General features: G+C 43.8%; 1 protein-coding gene across 3 annotated transcripts in view; it reads right to left on the reverse strand.

The window, feature by feature from the left end:
* Positions 1–497: 497 nt before the first annotated feature.
* Positions 498–11,009, reverse strand: part of CENPJ (centromere protein J) — a 48,147-nt gene continuing 37,635 nt past the window's right edge. Inside the window, exons 10-18 of one of the 3 annotated variants that reach the window (XR_001008217.1) lie at positions 10,685–10,909; positions 7,442–7,526; positions 4,471–4,587; positions 3,815–3,879; positions 3,510–3,620; positions 2,572–2,712; positions 2,410–2,494; positions 2,215–2,335; positions 498–1,558 (exon numbers count right to left, since the gene is read on the reverse strand). Coding sequence is in view for 1 of the 3 variants with exons in the window: in XM_011999942.1 (XP_011855332.1) it covers positions 1,366–1,558; positions 2,215–2,335; positions 2,410–2,494; positions 2,572–2,712; positions 3,510–3,620; positions 3,815–3,879; positions 7,442–7,526; positions 10,685–10,909 (1,026 nt within the window). In the remaining 2 variants the exon portion in view is untranslated. The remainder of the gene's footprint in view (positions 1,559–2,214; positions 2,336–2,409; positions 2,495–2,571; positions 2,713–3,509; positions 3,621–3,814; positions 3,880–4,470; positions 4,588–7,441; positions 7,527–10,684; positions 10,910–11,009) is intronic. The other 2 variants (XM_011999942.1, XR_001008218.1) reach the window with 2 other exon arrangements.

The following is an 11,009-nucleotide window of genomic DNA, read 5'->3' on the forward strand; positions in this document are numbered from 1 at the left end:
TTCTAATCATCCCTGATCAGTTGTATGTCTTCGAGTCTGGGGCTTGCCTTTCCCGTTTTGTAATATCATTTGACAGAAATGTTCACTCATTTAGCAACATTTTTTCCTTTTTTTTTTTCCCCTTTGAGACAAGTCTCACTCTCACCTAGACTGGAGTGCAGTGGCATGGTCTCAGCTCACTGCAACCTGCCTCCTGGGTTCAAGCGATTGTCCTACCTCCCAGGTAGCTGGGATTACAGGCGTGCACCACCACACCCAATTAATTTTTGTATTTTTAGTAGAGACAGGGTTTCACCATGTTGGCCAGGCTGGTCTCGAACTCCTGACCTCAAGTGATCTGCCAACTTTCGCCTCCCAAAGTGCTGGGATTACAGGCATAAGCCACCATGCCTGGCCTATCAATGTTTTCCTTTAAGGTTTGTGCTTTTTGTCTCATTTAAAAACCCTTACCTCTTCTGAGATAGATTATATTACATATATATATATATGTATGTACTTTCTTTGAAAAGTTTTATTTTTCATATTGTTAAGTCACCTGGAATTGATAGATTTCATTAACAAAACCTGATTCATGGTGTATGTGACAGGTAAGGTCTATCTAGACCAATCTGTAATTATTATATAAATTTACAAGTAGGTGACTTGCCCATCCTTCAGGGACATCTTGCCTCCATGAGGCTACAGTAATGTCACTGTGGTAAGATGGAAGGTAGTGGTGGTCCATGGGTTAACACCGGCTACTCATCGTTCACGCCCCTTCTCCTCTCAGGTGTCCCATTTTGAGACATTACAGTGTCTGCCTTGTTATAACTTTTCTCCTCACTATGATTACTACTGGTTGTATGTGACCTATTTATATTCATCCACTGTTGTAACTCCCCATTCTATTATAATGAATGAACCTCTGTAGTAGCTCAAATGCTTTAATTTTGGTAGTAACTGAACATAGTAATATTTTGGCTACAGAGACGTGTTTACTCCTTGAGTACACTTTCTGTGCAAGTCCAGTGCTCTATGGCTGATGTGCCTGTGGGACATCTATGTAATGTACTTCCTGTACTTCTTGGTTTTTATAGCCATTTCTAACCAATAAACACACCCACTTATTGTAAAAACCTGTACAGTTTCTAAAGAGTAAAAATGCTTTCCTTACTCTGTTGAAAGGCAGGGTAGGTGAATTATAAATGAGAGCTATCATTGCATTTCAAAGAATATAAAAAGGAAGATGCCACAGGATAAACATTTATTTTAGAATCCAATCTTTTCCCCACACATACACAATAAATTAAACAGAATCCACAATAAATGTACATTTTTTTAACAAGAAAAATCAGTTACTGTTACTTCATGATCACACAGGGATCGTCACAGCTCCGTGTCCATTAGCACATTACCCTCCTTGTCCTTAACTCTTATCCGACCAGATCTGTACTTCGTTTCTTGATGACCGTTTGCATATACGGTTTTAACAGTGCCATCTGGGTATTCCCGTCTCTTGAACTGGGCAGTATGTAGTTCTCTTTGGCCATTATTAAACTCTATGAGTTTGTTGCCATCACTGTAAAATTTAAAATAGAGTTTCTTTAAAAAAATAGAAAATAGGCAACAGGAAAACTATTGAAAAGTAGCCTTTTGATTCTGGCAGCTACTTCTGGAGACATCCCTTGGTTCTTTCCCCTGTACAATTGTAATTTTCTTCAGTGGTTCTGCTTCATGGTGCTAGTTCCAATTATCAGATTAGCATTTACATGTACCTGTTAAAAGCTAGTTTTAATCATTTATATTTTCACCACAAAATGCTTAGGGATTTTTTTAAACTTGTGTTCTTCCTCTTGTTTGTTATATTAAAATGGGCCCTTCTTTCACACATTTAAAAACCATCTGAGTGCTTGCTCTGTATCAGGTGGGGAAGAGAGCCATTCCTGGGAAGGGGCATGATCAAACTTAAAATCTGTTTTGAAAGAATGGAATGAAAAAGCATCAAGTTGACTGCTTGACATGCCTATGGGACATTCATTCAAACTGAACCCCCTAATATGGATGTCGTGTGTCATCAGAAATACAAGGCTGGGGCACCTTCTGAGCACAGTGAACAGCTGTCACACCGAGTGGTTTTTCTGTGAACATAATGGTGTCATACCGTTGTACTCTGACAATTGTACATGATGGTGTCATACCGTTGTGCTCTGACAATTGAACATAATGGTGTCATACCGTTGTACTCTGACAATTGTACCATCTGGGAAAATGCTTTCTTCTTGTCCATCAGGAAATAAGTTTTTAACAGTCTGGTCAGGAAACGTGATTTCTTTTCTTCCATCTGGGAAATGCTTTTCTGTTTAAAAAGTTACAATAAATATTTTTTGAAGGAAGGGAAGAATTTAATGAGAGGGTGAAACAAGTTTGTACCTATTTGTCCACTTGAGAAATGTAAGACTTCCAGTCCCTCCGGGTACGTCGTGTGAGTGGTCTGGGCAGCTGCGTAGTAGTAGATCTGTAAAGACACACAGTCAGTCTGCCTTTTCTCCCGAGATGGTTAAGCTGTGGAGGAGAACGCCTCTGGACACATACCACTCTCTGGTCTGGCATGACCTGCTTCACGTCACCATTAAAGAAAGTGACGGTGATGGTCTTCCCATCTGCACTCACTTCCTTCCGAGTTCCATTGGGAAACAGTATAACACGACACCCATTCTTATAAACCTTTTCCACCTAAAAAAACACAAGATTGTCACCTAAGGAAGATTTTCTCCTGACCAATATATGCCTAATTCTCCTCCCAACTGCCTACTTTGAATTTTTTTGTAATAAAATGTAAAACATTCCCTCAAAAGATCCTTTATTTCATCAGAAGTAGCAAACTCGTGATTTTCTAATGTTCTCATTCCTTTTCCATGTATTAGCTGGAATTCATCTAAAAAAGAAAACCTTCCCTTATCCTGTAGACGTACAGGAAAGTCTAACTACTACTTTTGACTGTTGCTCTTTGTCCTTCTGTCACTCCTCAAGGATAGCAGTGAACTCTAACCCTATAATTTCAATAGAAATGGACCAGTTTAGGGTATTTGATAAGTAAATTTTCCATAAACCTGAGGGAAAAATTCCCTCATCACCTCTAACCTGTATATATCCCTTTCCTCCTCATTCCCTTTAGCTGGAACCCCCAGGCAGTTTTCCCACTAAGAAACTTCCCTAAGCATAAGAATAAAACTGTTGGCTGGAGACAGGGAGAGAGGCCCCTGATTCAGGATCAGTATAAGAAAGGCTGCAAGAAAGGAAGACCTAGAATGAACTGAAGCTTTTAAGAAGTGCCAAGGATTACAAAGGCTTTGGAGTAAGAACAAAAATCATACAGCGATTGTATGCCTTCTTTTGCTGAATCTCTGAACGAGAAATGGCATCTAAAGGCAAGTTATCCAAAGAGCCCTTATTTTAGATTCTATGTGTTTCAACTATTTTAACCAATGTTTATTTTTTTTAGAATTCATTATTTCAAAAAAAATTTTAACCTTTCCATCAGGATGACTGATTTCTCCCTGTATGTTGTGGTCTTCCTCTTCCTCTTTATATTCAGAATCTGGGAAGTTCAGTGGTTCAAGTGGCTCCCTGGGAGAGGCAGCCTGTAAGCACAAGACATTTTAGCAGTTAAAACCTCTTACTTCCGAAGCCAGATTCTGATACTAGTGTTTACAAAATACAACATTTATAATGTTAAGTAAAAACTCTTTTACTTATGGCTTAGAAACTTAAGTCTATTCACACATTGATTTCAAGCCTGAGTAATGTATGTTTGAATATATAAAAACAGATTTACTTGTCCCTTATCCGAATTGCCTAAATCACGAGGAGGTGCAGACTTGGATCTTCGAGGTGGATTGCCTATTAGAATAAAATTGTCAGAGTTAGATTTAACAGTTAATTGAAAATTTTACTAGTATGATCAAACATTTCCTTAGTTCATATCCTGTGAACTGCTGTCCTTTATCCATTAGTTAAGGATGTCTTAATGTTTTTCTTTACTAATTTGTAGTTCTCTGACACAGGTACTCAAGTCCTAGATGTCCAAGAAGACAGTATCTGTCCTCAGAGTTTACAATCCTGGGGAAGAGACAAGTGATCAAACAGCCTGACAGACAGACCCAAATGTATTTCAGAGACAATCACAAGGTGTAAGGTGCAGATAAAAGGCATCTAACACCTGTGGAATTTGGCTTCACCAAATAACAGGGTATTTAGTTAAAACATAAATGCCCTTGTGGCTGTGGTGTAAAGTTTTTATAATATGACCAGCACACCAATCACATACTGTACCAGCAACACATACATTACAAAATAAACACACCTCCACCAACAACAAAGTGAGATGAATCTCTCAAAATACACTGAAGTGCCAGTATTTTCATCCTATGTGCCAATTCATATTGTAAACACTCAACTTGGAAGGGTCTCGAGCAAGTGCCAGAATCTGACCTACATGTTAAAAAGTGTAACGGAGCTGGATGTTACAGGAGAATGGCCTGAAGGAGGAGAGCGAAGGCAGGCGGTCAGCCAACAAGCTGCCGGGCGTGTGAGGCGGCTGTGCTGTGCCTGTGAGACAGGAATGGTTCCATTACACCACGGGAAACGACTGATTTGTAGGTCCCAAACTGCCACACATCAGCAATTTCATGATTCAGTGTAACTAACAGATCCAGAAAATAACATCCGAAGGATCAGTCTAGGGACTGCTGGGAGTGGATGGTGAAGGATAACAGAAAAAGTACTCGGAGTACACAGGCGTCTGGGCTTGAGCCAAGGGGCAGATGGCAGACAAGGCTCTGGGGGAGAGCAGGAGTGCTCTGTTTGGGATGACACAAGAATGTCAAGCTTCACCCCCAGAGGTTATGTGTGCAAAGTTAACTATGACTAAAGCTGTGTGACATCATTTCTCATAACCACCTCTACAGAAAAGACTAGAATAATATTCCCATTTTATAGGCAAGAAAACCAAGGCTAAGTGGTTAAATAACCTGCCAAGGTTGTCAACTAATAAAAGGCAGAACCAGGCTGCAAAGCCACTGTATATCAAATTTAATTCTTCTCAGGCTGATTATGAACTAACTTTAACTTGAACCCCGAGTATCCACCAACTAGGCAGGATAAGGAGAGGTGACCGTGGGCATGGACAGGCTCCAGGTGCAAGCACACTGTCCAGAGGACTGTGGGAACCCACCTTGGAAAGTGGGGACGGAGGAAGCTGGGGGTATACAGTGCTGGAATAGCTGGGTGGGGACTAGGGGAGGGATGTTGATGACCCCAAGAGAGGGAAAGAACTAAGAAGCACGGCCCAAAGGGAAAAGCTGAAAGTGAACTACTTAAGAATTTAGGTTCATCAAAAGATACTATAAAGAGCAAAAAGACAAGCCATGAACCAGGAGAAGATACTGATTTGCAATATATGTAGGTTAAAAATATACCACTTATACCAGGGGGCCCCAAGCCCCGCCATATACTGGTCTGGGGCCTGTAGGAACTGGGCCACACAGCAGGAGACGAGCAGCGGGTGGGCGAGCCAGCAAAGCTTCACCTGTATTTACAGCACCGCCCCATCACTCGCATGACCACCTGAGCGCCGCCTCCTTCTGTCAGATCAGCAGCGGCATTAGATTCTCGCAGGAGCAAGAGCCCTATTGTGAACTGCATGTGCGCGGGATCTAGGGTGCGCGCTCCTTGTGAGAATCTAATTAATGCCTGATGATCTGTCACTGTCTCCCATCACCCCCAGATGGGACCGTCTAACTGCAGGAAAACAGGCTCAGGGCTCCCCCTGATTCTACGTTATGGTGAGTCAAAATTATTTCATTATATGTTACAATGTAATAATATTAGAATTAAAGTGCACAATAAATTTAATATGCTGAATCATCCCAAAACCATCCCCCTTCCCCCAGTCCATGCAAAAATTGTCTTCTACAAAACTGGTCCCTGATGCCAAAAAGGCTGGGGACTGCTAATGTATACTACCAAAGTGAGCACATGCTATTGGAAAATGGCACCAACAGACCTGCTCAGTGCAGAGTTGCTACAAATCTTCCATTTGTAAAAAACCACAGTATCTGAGGGCGCAATGAAGCAGAGCACGAGAACATGAGTATGCCATAAAGAGAAGCCATGGACTCCACAGAGGGCCGTTCTGGGCTGCCACTAATCTATGTCTTTAAGCAGGTGGTGGTAACCCAAGTATTTGCTTTGTAATTGTCAAATTGCATATATCTTTCCTAAATTTATTTCATGAAAATAATTTTTTAAAATTCCAGATTAAAAACTCAGATGTGAATGCAAAAGCGCAAAGAAGAAAATGGTGTACTTACGGCCTGAGGATTGAGAAGAATTAAAGTCATGAAAACCAAAACCTATTTTAAAAGACTGGTAAAGTCAACATTACAAGGAAAAACATTAAAAAACACAAACTGAAAAACTGAACCCAGATTGGGAGAAAATATTAGCAGTCCTTGTAACTGACAAAGGATTAGTATGCAGAATAATTATAAGGAGAAAACACACACACACATCCAAAATTTTAAATGGACAAAGGAACAGGCAGTTCACAAAAGGGGAACCTCAAATGCTGACTGAATGTAAGAAATGCTCACAGGGCCTTACCAGCTCACGGAATGAACCATCATTTTATATCAACTGGCCAAAATTTTAAAGTCTGGCCAGATCAAGTGTTTGCAAGTATGAAGAGCATACTCTGCTGACAGTAAAAAACTGGTACCACCATGGTGCAGAGCAAAGGGAAAACCTCCAGCTGACACGGCCCGGCATCTTCCTCTTCACATGTATCCTAGAGAAGCCACAGGATCAAGACACGCTCTGCAGCCCTCCTCATTAGCATGCAAACCTACCTGCCCCTCAGCAGGAATGTTGAACTGCAGCAGTATCCAACGCCATCTATATAGCTACTAAAATCAATCCACTGGAGGTTTTGTGTGTTAAGATGGGTAAGTCATACGGTATTGAGAGAAAAATTGCAGAAGGACACACAGAATATGAAACAATACCACAAGCTTGAGTGTCCCTTACCCAAAATGCTTGCGAACAGTGTTGCAGATCTCCATTTTTTTTCCAAGTTTTGAAATATTTGCAAATACTTACTGGTTGAGCATCCCTAATCCACATTCAGAATGCTCCAATGAATGTTTCCTTTGAGCATCATTCTTGCCTTCAGAAAGTTTCAGATGTGGGATGCTAAACCAGTATATCAATTTATGAACACAACATGGTAAAAGAATTTTAAAAAAATAAGCCTGGGCCATTATCAGGGCAGAAATTAACTGGGGGAATAAGATGATGCACAGGAGCTTCAATTACATTTACAATGTTTTATTAAGTTGGGTATTTAAACTGTTTATTCTTTACATTCTGAAATGTTTTGTAAAAAGATCATGCAGCCTCTTACCTTGCATTGGAAGATAATTTTTCTTGTATTTTTCTACCTGGGTTCCTGAAGACATCTGATTGTTTTGAAATCGAACAGATGTGTTCTATAGCATAAGAGAATTTTTCATTTAAAATGAGTGTTAGTCTATTAATACACTAAGTGAAACTAATAAAACTCAGCTAGTGATGAGAACGCCGTGGGTTTTGTTTATTGATATTATTTTCATTTATACAATAGACCAAAACAAGCTGTTATTTAGGAATCACTACATGCACGTGCGTGCACGCGCGCGCGCACACACACACGCTCCTTTTGACAAACATTCAAGTGAGGACACAGCAGGCAAGGTAACCTGAACCATCTCCTCTGACCATTACAGAGCAGGGTGCTCCCCACTCACTCCCCCCAGGACAGTCCAGCTGAGCCCAGCTCTCCCCGAGACCACCACCGAGCACTCCCTGTGAGGATGAGGTGGGGTGAGTCCTCTCTGCATCCCACCTCCATTTCTGGCCAAATCAAGCCCCAATACTACTTGCCCCAGCCCCCACCAGGTCCCTGCCTGCCAGGAGATGATGCTTCCAGTGCTGTCCTTCTTGGTGTCCTACCTCAGCTCCACACCCCAGTGGTCAACCCTAGAACTTGTTATTATCAATACTATCAACGTCTGCAATTATCAATAACCACAAAATTATTAATTTTCAAGGCATTCTACTTACAAAAATCCAGAAGGTGGGGCATTCTAGAAAATAATCAGCCTGGTCTCTTCAAAAGTTAATGCAATTTAATAAAATGCTAAAGCATTTAGGGGTGAGATGCCATGATTCCTACAACTACCTTCAAATGGTTCAGTGAAACAGGCAGAACTATGGCAAAATGTTCCTAGTGGTTGAATCCAAGTGGGTACCCAGCTGTTAACTGTACATTCTTTCCCCTATTCTCTTATTTTGGGAAGCTTTCACGCTAAAAGGTAGGGGGTGGCGAGGAGCAGAATGCTACTTTCTCACTACTCTCCCGTCTTTGCAGCTCATTCTGTTAATTCCCTGGCCCTGACCACGCTCACGGCCGACAGACATGGCCCTGCGGGTCCTCGACCCCCAGTGCTTGCCATGTCCTGAAAGCCTCCGGGCCCACACTGTCCTCTTGCAGCTAAAGTATGCTCTGCAGCAGGCACTCTTGTCACACACACTGTTAGCTTCCCTCCCTCTGCTCACTTGGTGGCATTCACTTGGATGACCACAAGCTAAGAACAACATACGTGCAATTCTCGTTTTAAAATTTCAGTCTCTGACCCAGGTGGGCCCAGGTACAGCCACGAATCACTCTATTACCCCAGCCTCTGCTTTTGTTCACACAGATGACCTCTGGCTTTCTGTATCTCCTCCCCTCCTGACACCTCCGCCCTCACAGAAGCCCGGGCTGTGCCTGCACCTCCCGCCTCTGGGCATGAAGGCCATTGCCTGGCCACAGCCTGCCCTCCACTCCCTGCCTGGACCCAGCTCCTCTCACTTCGCCAAGTGTGGTGCTTCTGCAATTCTTCCACTTCCTCCTGCATCGATATCTTCCTCTCCACTGAATCAGTCCAACCACTACACAAACACCTGTTAATTTCACCATCTTAAAAACATTTTCCCTATGGCTACTACCCTCATGTCCTTAATTTACTGCAAAACTACAAAGCTGTTATCTGCTCCCAGCCAATCAGGCTTTCCTCTTCAACACTCCAGGGAAACAGACCTTCTCAAGGCCCACAGTTCCTTCCACCTGGTAAACCCCACGGCCGGTTTCAGTCCTCTGAGCTGCTGCCACACCCGACACAGGCGGCCACTCTCCTCCTTGCAGCCTTTTCTTCACTTGTTCTCAGGACACCACACAGCCTCCTGGCCTCCTGCTCTCTGGCTGCTCACCCACTCCTCCCTGCCTACTCACAGCCCTGCTGCCTCTCCCTGCCCCGTGCTGTATCACACATTGGATGACCCCGGGTGTCTGTCCCCAACCGGAGCCTGTGCTGCCGTGTGCAGCTGCCTAGTCGGATCTCCCGTGTGTCTTGTAGGCATTTCAATGTCCCCTGTCCAAGCCTGAGTTCCTGGTGGCCATGTGCTCCCTTCTTGCAGTTGCTCCTAGTCAGTGGGACCTTCGTGAGACCAACACACAAAACTAAGTTGAGGCCATTCCTGACTCCTTCCTTGATGTCACCACCAACCCCACACACAGCTCAACGACAAACACAGTCTGCTTCTCTCCACCTGCCACTGCCACCCGGTCCCCCGAGCCCTACCGTGTGCCTGGTGTTGCCCACGCTCCCTTCCACCTGTTCCTGGTCTACAGCGGTCAGAGGTAAAGAGGCCTGGCCACTGTTTATTCAGAGCCCTTCAGACTCCCCCTCACTCAAAAAACGCCCAGGTGCATGCTGCCATCTGTTAGGACTCCCATCCACCACCCATGTCCCATCCCACCCCAAGGGCTGGCCCACCACTCCTCGCCCATACTCCGATTGCCCCGTCCCAGGCCCACTCAGGCGCGGCTACAGCCTGGGGCTCCTCTGCAGGCTCAGGCGGCCACCCAGCCACTCCTCACATGCGCTTCCCAGGCCGTCCCACCCAGATGGTGACGCCACTCCACCGCCCTGCTTCTCCTGGTCTCATCACCATCTCACACACCACACGTTTTATTATTTGACTTATTACAGTCTTTCTTCCACCACTGGAATGTAAGCTTCATAAGGGTAAGGAATTTTGTCTGTTCACTGCTGTACCCCAAGCGCCTAACGCAGTGCCTGGCACACCCTGGTTGTTCACAAAGATGAATGGAAGACCAATTACTTGATTTAAAAGGGTCATATGCATGCAACTCTCGGCCAAAATCTCCCCTGGTCTGTTTTAACAGAGATGATCTGCCTACTGTAGCAAACCTCCTCCACAGGAATTAGAGAAATGAGTCTGCCAAGTGCCCGTGTATAGCAACGCTTGGACAATCTTTTTAGTGGTGGTAAAATAGGTATCACATAAAATTCACCGTCTTCGGCATGTTTAGGTGCACACTTCAGTGGCATTAAGCATCTCTGGGGTATACTGCAACCATCACCCTCCATCCAGCTCCAGGACACTTTTCATCTTACAAGACGGAAACTATCCATGTTCACAGTCCCTCCCCACTGCCCCCCAGCCCCTGGCAGCCCCATTCTACTTTCTGACTCTATGAATTTGAACGCTCAGATACTGAAGCTCCCCCGGCCTGACACAACCCACTGGCCTCCCCGCCTACCGCGAGCTTGTCCTTCTTCTCCACCTCAAGGCTGCGCTCTACGGCTTCTGCTCTTTTCCAGGCATCCAGTCGGAATCGTTCCATCACTTTTATTTCTTCCCTGAGGTCTGTGTTCTCTCTGACTAACATTTCTATCTGGCTTCTGAGACGGCCGTGTGTACTTGACCATTTGGTTTCCTTTCTTTTCAAATCTTCCCGTAAATCTGCTATTTGCTGTTTTAAAGTCTCTCAAAAAAAAAAAAAAAAAAAGGCATTACTACATTTTACCAGAATTAAGACAACAGAATAGACACCCAGCAATGAAACAGAACAGCCGGCCAGAAAG

This window comes from Mandrillus leucophaeus, unplaced genomic scaffold (genome assembly GCF_000951045.1).
Source record: "Mandrillus leucophaeus isolate KB7577 unplaced genomic scaffold, Mleu.le_1.0 Scaffold61, whole genome shotgun sequence".
In the NCBI taxonomy this organism is placed as follows: Eukaryota; Metazoa; Chordata; class Mammalia; order Primates; family Cercopithecidae; genus Mandrillus; species Mandrillus leucophaeus.